General features: G+C 45.1%; 1 protein-coding gene across 1 annotated transcript in view; it reads left to right on the plus strand.

Moving 5' to 3' along the window:
- Positions 1-19,637, plus strand: part of LOC144177901 (uncharacterized) — a 21,093-nt gene extending 1,456 nt beyond the window's left edge. The window contains exon 2 of the mRNA XM_077705488.1: positions 17,796-19,637. Coding sequence (XP_077561614.1) covers positions 17,796-19,637 — 1,842 coding nt within the window. The remainder of the gene's footprint in view (positions 1-17,795) is intronic.
- Positions 19,638-20,058: the final 421 nt, after the last annotated feature.

Genomic DNA, 20,058 nt, shown 5'->3' on the forward strand with positions numbered 1-20,058 from the left:
TATATATATATATATATATATATATATATATATATATATATATATATATATATATATATATATATATAGCAGAACAGAAAGATATGGGACGAGGGACTCAGTAAGGACACATATCAAGGTTGCAGTCGTCATTGCCAGTGCTATTCGGTTGTTTCCGAGATATTAGATAGTGCCAAATGACGTGCGTTTGTAATGTTTTCTTCTTTTTTTTTAATATAGGGCTAAATAGGCGAAAATATAAGTCGAGAAAAAATCCGCCGTTTTTCCGGGAGCGGGAGTCGAACCCACATCTCCGCATAACGCGTGCGGTGCGTTAACCAATTACGCTACCCCGCAGCGGCTCCTTTCTCGACTTTTACCAGGGGGGTTTATATTTACAAGTGCTCTGAGGCCGGTCAACTAGCGCCGCCCCTCGACTACCGCGGGAGACGTAGAACGTCTCTTTTCCAACGGCCGCCACGTAAGACGTGGTCGGAGGTCGGGGTTAGCAATTGGCATATCCGAACTGCTGGAGCCAGAGTCTTCGTAATGCATGTAGCAGAACAGAAAGATATGGGACGAGGGACTCAGTAAGGACACATATCAAGGTTGCAGTCGTCATTGCCAGTGCTATTCGGTTGTTTCCGAATAACGCACCGCACGCGTTATGCGGAGATGTGGGTTCGACTCCCGCTCACGGAAAAACGGCGGATTTTTTCTCGACTTATATTTTCGCCTATTTAGCCCTATATTAAAAAAAAAAGAAAACATGACAAACGCACGTCAGTTGGCACTATCTAATATCTCGGAAACAACCGAATAGCACTGGCAATGACGACTGCAACCTTGATATATATATATATATATATATATATAGTGAAATCAGTCCCTTTTGGCAAAAAAGTTTCTACCAGATGTTTCCTATTGTACTTAAATTGAGTTACAAAAGAAGGTCTCCCAAACAAAGCGAAAAAAACTCAGGTGTATGGACAGCCCTTGTTAAATATTTTCACGGAATAACTTACCGTGTAATAGGAATGCGCTCCGCTAAGTTGCCGCTGCTTCACCACAGTTTCGATCTGTTTAAAATTCAGCTTGTCGAAGATAAATGTGCTTGCTGCCATATTGAAAAAAATTTGCTCCTATTGCCAAAGAAGTCCAGAGAGAAGTGCGTACGCACGTCCGGTGTGCTTCCGAGGCAAACGAGATCTGTAAGGTCTCTATCACGAACAGTGTGCGCCTTTCGTACAGATGAATGGTATTGGCGCAGCGATAACTAAGGCGATCGACGTAATTCATTGTTAGAAGAACACAAACGGGTTGAGTCTATTTTTTGCCTCGCTCGACTGCAGGGAGCCTCGCTTTTCGTCTGCCTTCTCGCATCTCACAAACGAAAGGGCCCAAAATACACCATTAGCAATCTTTACGATGTAGCGAGAATAATATACTGGTAACTTCGTTGAGCACACAGCACGCATCTACTTCTGTGTTATTTTACCGATGATTTATTCCAACTCTGTCACGACGCATTTACCAGCAGTTCATTAATGGGAATATTCGAAGCTGGAGTTTACATAGTTTTTTGTAAGAACTTGATGGTACATAATTAGAAACGGTTTCCCTTCCACGCACTCGTATTCTAAAGCTAAATTTCAAGAAGAGGTATTTTACCAAATCACTTTGTTACGTAGTGCATTACGTGGGCATGACAGATACCGAGAAGTTTATGCGAATGTGGGTGTCTAGTGCGAATGAGGTGCTAGGCATCACCGTAGACACCTCGTTATCCCCAATTAAAAATCCGCTTACAGACTATGCAACCTGATCCTTAAAAGTCGTTTTTTTTTGCAAAGAAATTCTAGTGTTTTGGGGATCATAAGGCCAGGAAGAGGGCAAGCTTCCTAACCGCCACGTTATCAAATATCTACCTCGAACAAAGGCTGACATTTGTAATAAAAAATAGCTCCTCTCAGAAAGACATCTGACAATGTGGCATGGATGAACGCTGAATGAGCTCTGTAATTCAGAAGCGATCTTTACTCTCATGCCCGCTGTGGCTCAGCTGCGGTAATACAACACCACGAAATATCAGGAAGCTGCGTGCTTAATTTTCTCTCTTCAGGAATGCTCAATTGTGTGGTAACGCATTGGCCTTCGATATAAGGATTTTTTGTGTATTTGCACATTTTTTCGCAAGGCAATGATATATAACGAAGAATTGATTGATTGAAGGGTTTAGCGCGCTGACGCATGATGATGATGATGATGATGATTAGTGGCTTTCCCTTTGAATCGGGGCGTCGGTTGTCAGCAACCGACTTGCCTGTTTTATTACGTTTACTTGCCCTACTCCCAGCTAACCTATAGATTTGCTTCCTCCCTCCCATCTCTCCCTCTTTGCTGTTTTAAACTCATCGCCCACCCCCCCCCCCTTTTTTTCTCCCCTCGCTGTTCTAAATTCTCGTCCGCATGATTACTCCGCCTGCGTACCCATCCCTTCCCTACTTTTCCTCCACCACCACTCCAGTCGCCTCTTCGTCACCTCTATGGCCTTGAAGTTGAGGTTCCCCCTCGCCCCAAATCCCAAAGCCTCCGCCAGCGTCGTTTCCCCCTCACCCCGCGGTGGCCGTATCTCTCTGCAGCTCCTGACAATATGGTCTATAGTTTCCCGATCACTGCCGCAGCATGCACACGTTTCATCCTGCTGCCTGTAGCTACCCGTGTATGCCCAGGTTCTCAGGCACCGTGCCTCGAAGGCCCGTGCCTCGAAGAGGAACGCACTGCCTCTCGTATTGCCATAGAATCCCTCCTTCTTAATTTCCCGTTTCTCTGCCCTGTAAGTCTCCAGGGTTTTTTTCGCTTCCATTCTCTGTGCCCACTGCGTCGTCTCTGCTGCCTTTACCTGCTTTTTAACTGTTGTGTAAACCCCGCTTTCCCCTACCGACTTTCCATACCGCTTGGTCAACTGTCTGGTCCTCCGTCTCCACCGCGTGTCCACGCTCCTGAAATACAGGTACTTAAACACCCTCGCGGCCCATTTTTCGTCCTCCATGTCACGAAGTCTCTCCTCAAACTTTATCTTGCTCTGCGCCTCCCTCGCCTCGAAAGACGACCAGCCCATATCCCCTTGTACCGCTTCATTTGTAGTTTTACTGTGGGCCCCTAGGGCCAATCTGCCTACCGCCCTCTGATTTACTTCCAGGCCCGCTTGGGTCTCTGGCTTCATGCACCGAACCGAATTAGCGAAAGTTAATCCTGGTACCATGACCCCTTTCTAGACTCCCCTTACCACCTCGTATTTGCTGTATCCCCAGAGGGCTCTATGCTTCATTATAGCCGCGTTCCGTCTTCCTTTCGTCTTAAGGTGAGCGTCATGCACCTGCGTGTAATCTTCGCTGTTGGTCAGCCATACTCCTAAATATATATACTCTTTCACCAATGGCATTTCTACTTGCTGCACTGATACTGTTTTGTGCTCCTCGCCGTCATTAAAAACCATGATCCCCGATTTTTCTCTGCTAAAGGATAGCCCTAGGTGCGTCGCTTCTTCACCGCATATATCCATCAAGCCCTTCATACTTATCCGGTTGTCCGCCATCAACAATATGTCGTCTGCATACATTAGTCCCGGAACCCGTTGTTCCACCACCTGCCCGTTTTTCATGTAGGATAAGTCGAACCCCATCGTACTGACTTCTAGCTTCCTTTCTAACCCGGTCATGTAGATCATGAACAGCAGCGGAGAGAGAGGACATCCTTGTTTCAAACCCTTGTAGGTGTATACAGGCCTATTGTATGTTACCCCCTCCCACACTATTTGCACTTGGTTCTCCCGGTATAGCTCCCTGAGTAAGCTAATGAATTCTGCCCCAACTCCCTCGTCCTCCAGGATACTCCAAAGCCGCTCCCTGTCTACATTATCATACGCCGCTTTAATGTCCAGAAAGGCTAACCACAAAGGTCGGTTTTGCATCTTCGCCAGCTCTATGCATTGGCTTGCCACGAATAAGTTGTCGTCTAGTCTTCTGTCCTTTCGAAACCCATTTTGAAGCTCCCCTAATATCCTATTTTCTTCCACCCACTGCTCTAGTTCGAACTTCACTGCCTGCATTGCTAACCTGTACAGCACTGACGTGACGGTTACTGGCCTATACGAGCTTGGGTTTGTCCTGACTCCTTTGCCCTTGTACACTAAGTTCATCCTGCTCATTTGCCACGCGGTCGGTATTGCCTTTTCTTCTATCCTTGTTCTGATGGCTTGCAGTAGCTTTCCCTTGCTCTTTGGTCCTAACTGATTAATCAACTCCATCGGTATCCCATCCGTGCCTGCCGCGGTATTTCTGGGGACCTTTTCCTCTGCTCTTTTCCATTTCAGCTTGGCCCCATCTATCTCCAGACATTTCGGCCTACCCGCCGCGACATCTCTGTGTCGCTGCGGGGCCTCTTCATCCACCTTACCGAACTTCTCCGTGATGATTTTGTGCAGGTATGCTAATGCTTCCTCTCTCTTGAGCATCTGCCCCTGCTCGTTTTCTATAGTACCGCCTTCTGTGGGACTCGTACGTTTCCCTAATGCCTGTTCAATGGAGGCGAAGAGGCGCGCCCTATTGGAGGGCTCCGGATTAATGTTGACCACCCGGGGATCTTTAACGTGTGCCTAAATAGCGAGCCCATGGTCGTTTTTCCCTTTCGCCGCCATCAGAAAAGCGGCAGCCGCGGCCCATAAGCGAACCCGCGATTTCATGCTCAGCAGCACAACGCCTTAGCTTCTGAGCCACCGTGGTGGGTATATCATTAATAAGAAGGTTCAACAAAGTGAACTTTTTTCCGCCTGTTTGTGTTACTTTACGATCTTTCCCACATCGATGTACGATTAGAAGAAAGCTTTTGCATTTCTGTCAACCGAAAGTAATTTACGGCAGTACAGTTAAGGTTTTTTTCTTGAAATTGCGATTTGTTTTGCCGGAAATAAATTCCATATAAAAACCCGTGTTTTTGTCTGACCGATAGGAGACTGGGACTAAAGAAAAAGACAGCCTATAAGAGGTCCTCAGATCCTACACGTTGTGTCATCACCATTGCAACCTCAGAAAATATTTCACAGAACGTATATCACAGTACATCTCTTTGTGTATACAATCGAACAGAACAATCGCTATTACCAATGGGGCAATAAGTAAAAATGATAAAGTAACTAGATAAAGAGTATAAAATATGAAACACAAACAAAAAATAACAGCAAAGCTTTCTAGAACTCTGAGTCAATAAAAAAGTATTTTTCTACCTATACATACAATAACACTTATACACAATTCGACAGAGCAAAAGGCACGCTGATTTACGAACTGCTATAAGAACAGGGGTATAAGATAAAAATTGTAAGAATGCCGAAGCAGCATGCCTCCTACTTAGGGATGTCCGGTAATAAAAGGTACAGGAAAAATGCTCATCAGTCTCTATGCGGAGTTGTAAATAGTAAAAAAGACGAACACTGGGGAAAAAGTCTAGGCTATTCAGGAAAAGAAACATTAAATAAGTAACTCCGGAGAAGGCTATTTGCAATAACCAGCATTTCACAATATTGCATGTTGGTTAATTGATCTTGATGGTCAATGAAATTGGGGGTTTTGTTTATGTCGAGAAAAAAAAACAATCGTATTTTTGTTTTTCCACGTTCTTGGTTATTTCTTGTTTTATGGTTACAATTACCTGTTCCGTAGATTTCATTTTTTGAAACCCGTACTGACTCTCCATGGTAACGTTGTGCTTGTTTGTGCTTGAATAATGTTGTTCCTGAATATATTGATAGTATCTCAAAAATTCTTACCTCAAAAGTTCTAGAAAACACAGCCACGTTCGATATTGGCCGATAGTTTGCCATTTCACCTAACACCCAATTTTTATGGAGGGGTCCCCCTCGTTCAAGGTTAAGGGGGTCGTTGAAGATTCAACTAGAAATGCTTAGCTGAATAATGTGGGCCACCAAATCACTGATCTCATTTACCACGTTCTTAATTGGCCTGGTTCAATTCCGTCACGTCCTGCAGCCGAATCCTCTTTCTGCTGCATAGGTGACCTGAAAAAAAATGTGCTTGGCACTACTGCATCGTGCGTGGTAACCGGCCAGCTCTCGCTAAAGCACCGAACACCCTTCGCGCTAGCATGCTCAAAGTGTTCATTCATGACCGCGAGTTTCTTTTGATCAAGATTCATGTCCTGCAATCACTTTGTCTGCGTTTCGTTACCAACGTATAGTTAACGGCCTTCCAGATCTCCTTGGTGTTATTTTGTTTACTAAAAATGAATCCTCATAATTCCTTAGTTGAACCTGCTCTAATTCGCTCTCTATTTTGAGTCTATTTTTTAACGTAGTGAGCAGGTCTTTGTCAGGTCTTTTGGGAAGTAGGGTTACGCTGCGTTTTTCTTCTTGCGCTTTTGTATAAGTCAGCTGTTATCCATGGTTTTCACATCTGCATACGTTTTTTATTGTTTATTTCTATTTAAATTGTAGCAAAACTTTTTTCTCAAGGAGCAGACTGAAGGCATTGTAACCGTTACTTTCGTTGTAAACATACTGCCAACACAGTCGTGCGACTATCGTTGAAAGTGTTCTAGTGTTTCACTGTTGATACTGTGAAACTGTTCAACATCACCGGGATAATGCTTTCTTTCTAGGATAACTTTCCGAAGAAAATACCGGTAGATGGTCTGTTATACTGGACAGAAGAACGCCAGCAAATCCATTATTTTTATTAAAGTTCGAGACACAAATATTCGCTGAGGTTGCAGTATTCGCATAGTTTGTACCGTTATACAGTACTGTGGACTATTTCTGATGGCCATGCATCGTTTGCGCACGAGTTTATATCCACATAACCATCACAATAAATGGACGTCAAAAGGATTCCCTAAAAGCTGCAAAATGTCCCGTTATCACCTGTGGGATGTCTATATACAGCGACCATTGTGAGTGGTGCTAGCGCATTTTTGGGCACTCGATATTTGTTTTTATGTATATATTTATTTCATGGTACCCATAAATGGCCTCGATGGAGGGTATTAGATAGGGGGGGGGGGATACATACACACACTGAAGATAGACGCATGTTGACAGCAGTATTAAAAATTGAAAAAAAAGAAAAGGTAAAAAAGCAAGGAACGAAAACTCCTGTGCAGGAAACACAAATCGAAAAGAACGATAAACTAAAACTGGTACAACAAAATATGGCAGGAGTGTGATGTGGTTTCGGCAAAATCATTTGACCGAATGAACAGTTTGCGCTTGCGCAAGAAAGCACTAACAGTTGACGCGGAAATTACTCTACAGAACTAGTTAACTACAATTAAATTGAGAAAAGCGAAGAAGGGCGAAAAAAACAACAGCATGTGTGCGCAACAATACATTTCGAAAAACAATGCAATTTAACGCATCACAATCGGCGAAGGAAGTCTTGAACCTTAGTGATGTTTGTTTGGGTTGCTAAATGTCAGTCTTAATTCTTCCAGTCTAATATGGTGTGGGGCAGGAATGTGCGTGCGTACAAGGACGAGTGATATCGGGGGCGCTTAACTTCGTTTGTGTGATTCCTGCGCAGAAACGTCTGATGCACGCTGAAAGAAATCGCTGTGAAGTGTTGGATGGAAGTAGATTGTATGGAAAAGAGACAGGCGAGCATATTCGCGGCGAACATGTAACTTATACAGTTCAGCACGCTGTTTTGTTGCTGTGACACCTAAAAATGTAGAATATTCGGAAAAGATGAAGCGCACAGCGCGATTCTGTAATAACTCGACATTATTTGATATATATGCTTGATAAGAATCCCTGATTGCAGAGCAGTATTCTTTTTTCGGACGAATAACAGTGGTGCATGAAAATATTTTTACAACAGATGTGGCTGGTTTTCAATTCGCCTGAGTATACCTGAAGAGCCTAAAGTAGACCTAAATCCTAATAATTAGAAAAACCTGTTCAACAACACTAAAATATAGTTTATCATTTACGTAAATTGCCACACCAACACCTATTTGTCGTTTTTTCTTGTTCGATGTTGATAAAGATACCTAGTGAGAAACTGAGGGGAATCGTGCTTGAATAAACAAGTTTTAGTGAAGTAGAGAGCACCAAATTCATTGTAAGATGAAGCCAAAATAAGCTCTTACTCCTCGAGTTTGTTTCTTGTGCTTGATAGATTAACGTGCAGTGTCGAAGAACGGATTTGAACCCGAAAATTGTTCTCCAAAATGCTAAAACTGTATTGGGAACGATTTTTGTCGCAACGTTTTTTTATGAAAAAGCAGCAACTGCTACCATGAAGCTCCGAATTTTAAACTACTCAAGGCATGGGACTTTCTGACAGTTCACCCTGGGACGCATTTGGAATAATGCGGGAGATTTTAACCGCACCCCGCCAGAACCTTCGCAATTTTTCATGCTCTGGGGTTATTTATTGCCGAGACACAAAACTACGTTACTACAACCTCCGGTATTGGTGTCAGCCGTGTTTACAAGGATTTATATGACAAGGCGGGACCGCCAATGCTCGTTGTAACACTGCACTTTCGGTTCGCTAGTGAAAGCATCGTCATAGTCTCAACACGCTTTCCAACAAGAGCACTGCAGCAACCAGTATCGTAGGAAACTGCGCTGAGACTTTGCGTCCGTACGCAGTTCTGGCCACAGCCCAAGCGTCCGCCTTTCACGAAATAGACCCCATGCGAAGCGACCAATATCGCCTCTATTGATTGCACATAGTTCTTCTAGGTGGTAGCTCTGCAGCGTAGCCGTCCATAGGATTTTAATTTTAGCGGGCAAATACGTTGCATCGTAGGAGCGGGGTGGAGGAATAGGAGACCGGAGGTGTGGGAAGTGCCCCTTGTGCACCTCTCTGCCGACGCCCAGACTCTTCAGATACGGCGAAGTAGTGTTAATTGACGCAAGTTTTACCACACAAAAAAGAATGTTTATTTCGGATAGCAAAAAGCCGGCCCGTCTCCTGTGAGTCTCCTCACCTCTTGCCTGTAGATTACGAAGACTTACCGAACACGATCCTATGCTGCCGCAAACAATGCATTATGCATCAGATTTCTGAATAACCTGGCTGATCGCATTGTAACGGTGAAAATAGGAGTTTAGGCACCGCAAAGTAGGAAGAAGCCTATGCATTTATAGGGCAAACTTCTGACCGCATTTAGCTACTGCTCCTACACTCAGCGTAAAGTCAATTTTTTCTTCTCCTGCAAATCCAGCTCCTCACTACAACTTTTTTACGCCTCACAGACGGGTCTATGGTCGTAATGGCAATAGTTACGTGGCAATGTGATGCTGTAGCGTCGTCTATCTTTTCTGTTCTTTAGGAAACGCTAAAAATAATGTTTTCTGGATAACCGCATATAAATGGTGTCCTAAACTAGAACGTTAGGATTAAGGACAAGGCCTGAATGGGATACTTGAGAGGAATTCAACGTACGCCGGCAATAAAGAAAGCTTTCAAGATTCTACAATTCGTCATACAAAATAGTGTTATTAGGAAAACAGCACCCAAAGAAGAGCCCAAGTGTGTTTTTAGCCTCTTTTTTTTGTTCTCGTCTCGGACGAGCCGTTTTTTGTATTATGAGTTCAAAACAACGAAACACAAAGCAACTTTCCCGCAAAACATTTGCTTGTTGTGGAAACACCGTAATATCAGAGTAAATGACTAACCCTTTCCTGCAACGATTTGGCCATTAAAGAACACTGGACGATTTAACATTCCTTCTTGGATTCATCGGGAATTGATTCTCTACTGCTTGCATGAGTAACAATTGTAAAAGTAAAGAAAATCTACTCTCAGAACATCACGTGGACACACTTTTACTTTATTGCAGCGTAAAAAATTTACGCCGGGCACTCGCTTAGCCCTCCACGTGCAAGTATTTTTTCCAGCAGCTTTCCTCACTCGAAGAACGCTCCAGTTGCTGTTTTGTGGTCTCTGAAATATAAAGTAGCAGTCTAAATACCATGCCTCCTTCTGTACAGCTCTACGCTGTGTTTGAAACAGCAGTCGTAACCAAAATGTTATGACGCCTTCCCGTAAAGACTTACGTTAAAATACGCATTTTAATTTTGAATGAACCGTTACGGCTTTGGAAATACTTTTAAACACTTCTTTTTTTGTGTATAATTTTTCTAGTTTAAACCAAGTTCAAGGCGAAGAATTTGAATGTTCGGATCAGTTATATTGCTACGGATTAAAGAGCGAAGCTGCTTTGGTTTTATTAGGTTGCACACATTCACGCAAGAACGTGTCAAAGGACATCTGATGCGCTTTGAATGTGAAAGCTTGACTGGCAGGTAAATGCTTGAAATGTCTTATTTCCCTCGCCTGTTGCCGTATTGATTAGTATCCTTGCCTCTTCAGAGGAGTTTTGCGATGAACCTCAGCGCTTAAGAATAGTTTTTTCTGTCTCCTACACGTTACGCCACTGCTTGCCCCAACCGCCATGTTAACAGGTGGTTGATGATTGTGATGTATTTCGCAGCTTGTTTTTTCGTTCGTTTTTCAGCTATCTTCTGCGCCCATCATCTGTGGTGCTCTGCCGTAAGCGGCCACCTATAGATCTGGCCGAGGATCGATTCACGCCGTGGAACACTTCTGGTTATCAATCTTCGTCACCGCAAACCGTCTCCCGGTTACGTGTTCTCCACACACACATTTCCCTTCCCGAGTGCTCCAACGGAGAAACATAAGGCATACATATATAGAACTGCGAGGTTAACAGCTTGGATGCTTAAATTAAGAGCTATTTCACTCTGTGATGGTTAATTGCCAGTGAAGATATATGGGCTAACGAAAAACTCTCGATTCCCGGTTACTTCAAAAATGAGAACGATGACGCAAAATCTGGGTAATTATGTAATCTACATTTTACAATGTATTCCTCACCGCATACATTTTCACCCACCGGCCCCAGGGAAATATACAGATTCATTGCGCGCCCTTTTCCTGCGTCAAATTACAGCACGCCGTGATAATCGCCGGTTACATTATTGTGGATGCCCTGCAACCAGCCAACGGGTTCATACAGTACACTCGCAGATACTTATGAAAAGAGTACAATTTTACCAGCTGTAGGGATATACGTGATAACCAAGCGAAAGGCAGTAGGCAAACCTTTACTGTATTCATATTGCCAGTCACCGCCAAAGTTGACTAGAAAACTTCGTCGCGGGAAGTTTGCGTTGATAACGTGCGATGAACACGCGAGATAGTCATCAGTTACTTCCATGTAGTTGTCCTCAAGGGGGAAAAGTTGTTGTTAGTCCCGTATATGTTTTAAGAGTTCACAAGCATTCCTGTCAAGAATGCTTGAAACCCTAGTATTGACTGGTTCATTCTACGCATTCGTATGGTGTATCAGTTAGGATTATTAGGGAGCTGTTTTGGTGCCGGCGACTTTAGCGTGAATGCATACAAGCTAAATTATTGAGACCTAAATGCCGTCAGGATGCTATGAGGGGCTCTGGCATCGAGTAATTCCCAGCTCTTGTGTCGTCCTTACTCTTCTAGTCCGGTTTCCGTCTGCGCAAACCATCATGAACGCACTCCAACTCGCGCAATTAGCAACCTTATTACAGTTCTCAGGCAATTTCCCGTAATAATTGCTGGGAGGATGTGTAAGGAAGAGTTTTTTTTTCGTGTATTGGGAGAGAAATTTTCTACTATCTTCAAAATATGCATGTCTAATACGAAAAACGCTTTTGTTGATAGAATGTAACTAAAAATTACGGGAAGATCTCAGGCGGACTTTATGGGTACTTCCTTACCCAGTAGAAGAACATTCTTCTTAGGGTCATTTGATGGATAATGCGGGTTCGTATGCTATACTCTTCCAGGTTTGCTGCTGAGAGTACGGTGATTCTTCCTGGTGGTGATGCACTGTTGAATGATACTTGTTGTTTTCAAGGTGTAGGGCTTTTACTATGGTCTAATTTCTGTTTACACTGCGTTGTATACTACACCCCTCTGGGTATGTTACCTTGCATGTAACAATCAGCAATGCCTCAGCTTAGGCTCACAGGCTTTAGAATACAGCACACAATTCTTGTGGTCGATGCTGCTTGCGTCCTGTGTCCTACTGTGTCACCCGTAAATTGGTTCATGAATTTACTTCATGGGCCCAGGGGAGGCAATAAGCTTACGAGGTGTCCTAAATACACGATTGTGGGTACAGTCTACTCTGTGGATTCCCAACACAGTGTGTTAGATGAAAGGAACATTTATTTTGTTTCGCCCATCCAATTTCTTGCGTACTATACAGCTCACGCATAGAACACTGCTGCTGCTGCTTCTGCTCTTTTTCTAGACGTGGCTACTTTTCACGCATAAGCAAATTTTCTGCGCCTGCACAATTAGATTTACTTGTACAGGTTGTGGTAGTTATTGTGATAGTAGAGTAATTGAATATTTTCATTACTCACAACTTTCACGCGCTCGCCCTTCTCTCTCCTAAGTATTTGAGATTCAGATACCTTAAAATTTTATTGAAGAATTTTTTTTTCTTGTTTTATATTTATTTCTAAATCAGCAGCACCTGTGGTGGAACCAACTTATATGGAACAAACGAAAAAGTAAGAAAACGAAGAAACCCATCGCCGATTGTAAGGACATGATAGTGTCAAGTACGGCGGACCGGATAGAATTAGCCGAGCTTTTAAAACTGATTTACAGGAGTAACACAAACGAAATTTGTGCATATACAATGGCAGTGATTGAGGAAACGGTGCTAAATGAGGGAAGCTTCGAAGCAACTAACAGAAAGCTAGCCTTTGTCAAAAACAGGATGTGCGGACTTAAAGACGAGCAGGATGTACGGACTTAAAGACATAACGCTCAACTTGGATAAGACGGCAAAGGTAGCTGAACAATTATACACCAGGCTGTATGCCAGCGACGTTAGACCTGAGGAAAATACTGAGAGTAAAAGCTCAACTTGTGATGTCCCACTCGTAACTAAAAATGAGTTAGAAAAGGATCTCAAAAACATGAAAAGAGGAAAAGCTGCAGGTGACGACGAAATAAACGTGGATCTTTTGAAGAAGGTATAATGTATTTAAGGATAAGCAAGGCAATGTCATCACAAATAGGGATAAAATAGTCACAGTGGCCGAGGAGTTCTATAGAGATCTGTACAGTAGCCGGGACATACAGGATAATGCCGAACGAGACAGTAGTTCAGAGGAGATAGACATCCCACCAGTAACGACCGAAGAAGTAAGGAAGGCTTTGAAGGAAATGAAAGGGGGCAAAGCACCTGGTGAGGATCAGATAACAGCAGACCTCTTGAAGGATGGCGGAGAAGTGGTACTTGAAAAACTGGCAAACCTGTATACGCAATGGCTAATGACTGCAATGGTACCGGAATCTTGGAAGAACGCGAACATCATCCTAATCCATAAGAAAGGCGACATGAAGGACTTGAAAAATTACAGGCCGATCAGCTTACTGTGAGTCGTCTACAAGGTATTTACCAAGGTAATCGCTAACCGAATCTCTGCAACCTTAGATTTCAGTCAACCTAAAGAACAAGCAGGGTTCCGTAAAGATTATTCAACAATGGACCATATTCACACGATCAATCAGGTGATAGAGAAGTGCGCTGAGTATACTGAACCCCTATATATAGCCTTCATAGATTATGAGAAAGCATTTGACTCGGTCGCAACCCTAGCAGTCATTCAGGCATTACGGAACCAGGGGGTAGATGAGCATTATGTAAGAATACTAGAGGATATCTACAATGGGTCTACAGCTACCACCATCCTCCATAGGGAGAGCAGTAAAATACCTATAAGGAAGGATGTCAGACAAGGAGACACAATCTCCAATGTTATTCACAGCATGCCTACAAGAAGTATTGACAACGTTGGATTGGGAACAGCTGGGAGTAAGGGTTAATGGAGAATACCTCAGTAACCTCAGATTTGCTGATGACGTTGCCTTGCTAAGTAACACGGGGGACGAATTGCAAAGCATGCTTTCCGCGCTGGGCGAACAGAGTAGAAGCGTGGGCCTGAAAATTAATAGGCAGAAAACTAAAGTAATGATCAATAACCTCGGGACAGCACAGGAGTTTGAGATAGGTGGCGAGGCAGTGGAAGTGGTAAGCGAATATATCTACTTAGGCCAAGTTGTGACCCCAGATCCCAACCATGAGGCAGAGATAATTAGAAGGATCAGAATGGGGTGGGGTGCATATGGTAGACATTCCCAGATACTGAATAGCAGCCTACCATTGTCGCTGAAGAAGAAAGTGTATGACAGCTGCATCTTACCACTACTCACCTACGGGGCAGAAACATGGAGGCTCACTAAGAGGGTTCAACTTAAATTGAGAATGACTCAGCGGGCAATGGAGCGGAAAATGATACGTGTAACATTAAGGGACAAGAAGAGAGCGGAGTGGGTTAGGGAGCAAACTGGTGTTAAAGACATATTAGTAGAGGTCAAGAAAAAGAAAGGGACGTGGGCAGGGCATGTAATGCGAAGTCAAGATAACCGCTTTGTCATTAAGGGTAACAGAGTGGATCCCTAGAGAAGGCAAGCGTTGCACGGGGCGGCAGAAAGTTAGATGGGCAGATGAGATCAAGAAGTTTGCGGGGATAAATTGGTCACAGTTGGCACAGGACCGAGGTAATTGGAGAATAATGGGAGAGGCCTTTGCCCTGCAGTGGGCGTAGATAGGCTGGTGATGATGATGATGATGATGATGATGATGATGAATGTATTGCACTAGAAGAGCTTGCAGCAGTATTTTAGAAATGCTTGTAGACTCAAAACGTTCCCATAGCCACGAGTAACGCCAGCTATATTCTGATTCATAAGATGAGAGATCCCAAGGATATTGAGAATTACATGTAGCGTCGGGGCGTTATCCTCCGAATCTAAAATCAAAAATTGTTTTTCGATTTCTCGGGGGTGTATGAAAGAGTACTCCGTTTATCACAAAAACGATAAACACGTCTTTTGAGTTGCCAAGTCGGCTTCTGTGTTCGCCAGAACGGTTGCAAATTTAGCAATGCCCCATGAAAAAGAAAACTAATCAAACAATAGCAGAGCTGTGTGGCGCAGGCCTACGGCACACCGACATTTTTTTATTTCAGTTGACTGCCTGTTTCTTTATCTGTTTTCTTTTTCCTTAGATATCTGATCACGTCCCCAATTCTGCATAAATACAACGCGACGCTCTCGCAAAAAATACCAACGAAATGACTCATGGCAAGTACACTGCCGTTGTTAACCATATTTAATAACATGATCTCATATTAATCTTCTAATACCCACTAATTACACCTTGGTAACCTTCTCTATACTCAGCACAAACACATCATTTTGGGTCCACTGCACCCACACCAAACTGAGCCCGCGTGCACCCACCAGCCGTCCAGCCTTCAGCGCAGCCTTGCTTTACTATCAGCGTCATTTGAACGAAAAATTTATTAAATAAACAGTGCTCACAAATGGCCATTCCCATGATTGCTGTGCCTGTTTTACTGTCGGATGCCAAAAATATTCATTTCTTTGCAGATCTGGATTAGTTGTATTGTCCATGTCCTGATATCTTCGGTGGGGCGGCTTACCAGTAATAAACGGGGGAGGGGGGGGGGGGGGGGGGGGACGGCGGCGGAAGGCGCATACTTTAGCGGGTTGAATTTCACAGAGATGAAAATTCCGCTTTTAGCCAATTTCTTCGGGGGCAATCTTCCTGAACACGTCGATGCTCTGACGAAATCAACTATTTTTACAACGCATAAAACCGGCACGCATTCCATACAATTTCCTTCAAAAAAAACGTATCTCCAGTTTTTGACAATTTTTGTGAGAAAGAAATTCTACACTCGACGAACTTTTCTCAGGAGCTTTCACAGGGCTGATTATAGGAGCGATCGAACGAGTACCTCCATTTTCAATCTATTTTTTTATGTTGTTTTCATGAGTTACGTGCACAACACCTCATTGTCCGAAAGAACTTAATTTTCCTATAATGTCGTACTGTGTTAAAAATTGTAGACGTGTTGCGAATGCCGACCTGCTTCTGGTGGCTGCAGTTCTATCCAACTTTGTGCTCACGCATGGACAGGCGTAAGACTACAGTTTCATAATTTGTTTCAAACCAACAGCATTTCAACGGTAGCACGCATACAGCAAATTTTGCATACTGCAACGAATAAAACAATAAATATTTCATTGGCCGAGTTTGAATGTGTGAAGCTCTGAACCACTACGAGGCGATCTTGCGGCTCGGCCTTATGTATACACACCTTCCTCCAGAATTGGAGTCTAACATGGCATTCCTCGCGCGCCCTTCGAAAACAGCACCAGCCGTGCTTTGCAGTCTGTAGAAACCCCCAACTTCGACTTCTTTCGTCTAGCCATCTGGCAACACTGTATATCCGCCTCGAGCTCGCTGTGTAGGCAGCAGCACTATCGAAATAAATTTAGTCATTGTTTGTTCCTCACAAGGGAGTGGTGTCGCTCTATCTGGCGTCTTTCAAAGTTTCATTATTTTGGTGCCGAAAACGCGCGAAAGTAACTACGCTTACCGTGAAACAACGAGGCTATCGGGCGGCGACGAGACGACAAATCCAAGGACATGGTGAGCCCACATAGACTTGGAAGTGAAACGCGAGTTGACTCTGTCGCGCCCACGCACGAAGCCTAAAGACGCCATTCCAACGAAGCCGAAGAACCAAACGAAGCCTACAACGCCACAACGGGGCTATGGACCGACTCAAACAGAAAAGAGCAGCATTGCGAACTCAGGTGACGAAACTGATTTCCGAAGCGAATTCAGCGCTTGAAAGCCACGCAGAAGAAAAGGCCCTAAACGTTCTAACGGCTAGGCTTAGCGCCCTGAAAATAAAACTAAACGAAGCGGATGCCGCCATTGAGCCACTTGTGTTGGAACACGAAGCCGAGCAGAACTACGCCAGCACCATAGAATACGATGACTCGATCGTCACGTGCATAGCGAGGCTCGACCAGGAGGCCCAAGAAGCACAAAGAGCAAAAAAGAAAACGGAGAGCGAAGGAACGCAGCCGCCGCCTTCCGACGGTAACCGGAGCTCTGCGAGTACGAAGGTGAAGTTGCCGAAGCTCGCTCTACAACGATTTAGCGGCGCTGCCACGGAGTGGCAGCCGTTCTGGGAGCAGTTTCGGCAGGCTATTCACGACAACGAAGCTCTTTCTAACGCGGAGAAGTTCTTGTACCTACAGACAACGCTCACTGGGAAAGCTGCATCTTCGGTAGCTGGGATACAAGTGACAGGAGCGAACTACGCCAGCGTCATCGAGCTTTTGAAGGAGCGTTTTGGCCGCTCGGATGTGCTTATCCAGGAACATCTCACCCAGTTACTGGACTTGCCTACCATACGAAGTGAAAATGTGGTTAACAGCCTACGTCGCCTCTACGATCACTTGCAGCGCAACATGTCGGCGCTCACGGCTCTGGGTGTGAACAGCGAAAGCTACGGAGCGATGCTTTGCTCCGCGCTGCTGCGAACACTCCCAAGCGAACTTGTCATCGATTATCACAGGCGTCGTACCGCAGTCAAAGAAGACAACGGATTGCGCATAGAGGGCTTGCTTGATTTCTTAAAAACCGAAGTGGAAAGTAGAGAACAAGCACTGCAAGTTGGCCGACAAGAACGAAGGAACCCCATTACGAAACCTCGTTTCGAAAATGAAAAGACCAGAGAGTCGAAAGCGTCAACGGCTTCACTGTATTCAGGAAGTGGGTCGCGGCATATGGATCCATGCGCATTCTGTGCTGCGAAGAACCACGGAACGAAGGAATGTCAAGCACCACTTTCTCTGGAAGAAAAGAAGAAGACCCTCCGGGATTCCGGTAGATGCTTCCGCTGCGCTGTCAAAGGCCACACTTCGAGACAGTGTCACAACAAAAGCGTCCGGTGCAAGAATTGCGGCAAGAGGCACCTGACTCAGATGTGCGACCCTGGGTGGAAGAAAAGTGAGAACACAGCAACAGAGCTGCACTCCGCTACGGGCAAGAAGAACGACAAGGCGTCTTCCGTGCTTCTCCAAACGGCCCAAGTCTGGGCAGAAGGACGTCAGCGAAGAGCACTGGCCCGCCTCCTGTTTGATGGAGGTAGCCAGCGTACCTTTGTGACCGAAGAACTTTCTCGCGAACTGCAGCTGGAGGTTCTTGGGGAAGAGGACGTCACGATATACGCCTTCGGAGGAGCCGGAAACATCAACAAGGAAAAACGCAAGCGAGTGCGACTTTGGCTCAGGAGCCAATACAACCGAAAGGAACATTCCATCGAAGCTCTAGAAATACCAGACATCTGCACTGACCATCTCATTCTTCCTGAGCATGTCGTTCATGAAGCCAAGGCGAAGATACGGGAACTGGCGGATGTCACCGTGCCCCCAGCCCACTTGGCGAGAACTGGCATCTCCATTCTCGTTGGAGCTGACTACTACTGGACTCTCGTGTCTGGAGACATGCAGAAACTGCAGGGAGCTCTGGTTGCGGTCAACACTGAGTTTGGGTGGACACTTCAGGGACCAATTCCCCGCAGCAGCTCAACTGCCTGCTGTTCGACCGCTGCTGTTCTCCGGACCCACGTGTGTGGAGAAACGCAGAGCCTGTCCGCCGAACTCAGGTCCTTTTGGGAGCTTGAGAGTATAGGCATTACCGAACCAGTCGCCGAACAAAACGAAGAGGACCATGTTGTCAAGCAATTTACATCCTCCATCAAGCTTGTTGACGGACGCTACGAGGTTGGACTGCCGTGGAAGCAAGTGAATTTCCAATTAGCTGACAACGAAGCTGTAGCAAAGAAGCGTTTGTTCAACCTCACTAAGAAGCTGGTCAATGATGAACGGATGATGACTGAGTATGATGAGTCGATACGTCAGTACCTGCAGCAAGGATTTGCGGAACGAGTACCTGCAGAGGCTGACGTCAAGCCCGAACAACGACTGTACTACATGCCACATCGAGCAGTCTTCAAACCTGACAGTCTTACGACAAAAATTAGAGTCGTGTTCGATGCATCGTCCAGTGATGCAGGGTGTGCTTCCCTAAATGAGAGTCTGGAGGCAGGACCCAATTTGAACCCGGACCTTCTCAAGGTACTACTGAACTTCAGGATTCATCTCATCGGCCTGACTGCTGACATTGAAAAGGCGTTCCTGCAGATTTTGGTGCGCCCTGAGGATCGCGATGCTCTGCGATTCCTTTGGTATGAGCGTATGCCAACAAAGAGCGACCCAAGCCCACCGATGGAAGTCTGGAGAATGACAAGGGTGCCTTTTGGAGCGACAAGCAGCCCATTCATTCTCGCCGCCACTTTGCGTCATCACTTGTCGAAGGCAGACAGCCACCCCGAGACGACAAAAAAGATCGCGGAAAGCCTCTACGTGGACGATCTAATCACCGGAACGGAGTCTGAACAAGAGGCGGAAGATTTCTACCGTCAAGCCCTCGAAATCATGAATCTTGCGAGCATGACACTACGGAAGTGGAGCACGAATTCGAAGACATTGCAACGATTGCTGGACAATGACAGGACAGGATGTGGCGAGAGCCATGTTGAATGCCCCACGGCCAGCTGCTCACGGGTCTTGGGACTCGTGTGGAACAAGGAGTAAGACTGCTTGGCCTTCTCTTTAAATGCCATCCTGGACTTCTTGGATCAGAATAGCAATACAAAACGCTTCATCCTTCAGGCATCGGCGCGCATTTATGACCCGCTTGGACTCATTTCCCCAGTAACAGTGACCGCGAAGTTGCTGTTTCAGACACTCTGGGAACGGGGACTCGAATGGGATGCCCCTCTACCTGAAGACGTACAGACAGCTTGGAAGCAATGGCACACACAGCTGCATCATTTAATGGAGGTCACAGTACCCAGAAGATACAGTGGTCTCAAGGACGGCCAAATTGACGTCCACATTTTCACGGATGCAAGCCCCAAGGCATACGGAGCTGTAGCGTACTTGTGCGCAACAGGAACAAGCGAATCGACCGTGACTTTGATTTTATCGAAGTCACGTGTGGCGCCAATCAAGA

The sequence above is a fragment of the Haemaphysalis longicornis genome, unplaced genomic scaffold (genome assembly GCF_048455015.1).
Source record: "Haemaphysalis longicornis isolate Haplotype H1 unplaced genomic scaffold, Haemaphysalis longicornis Haplotype H1 scaffold_333, whole genome shotgun sequence".
Classification (NCBI taxonomy): Eukaryota; Metazoa; Arthropoda; class Arachnida; order Ixodida; family Ixodidae; genus Haemaphysalis; species Haemaphysalis longicornis.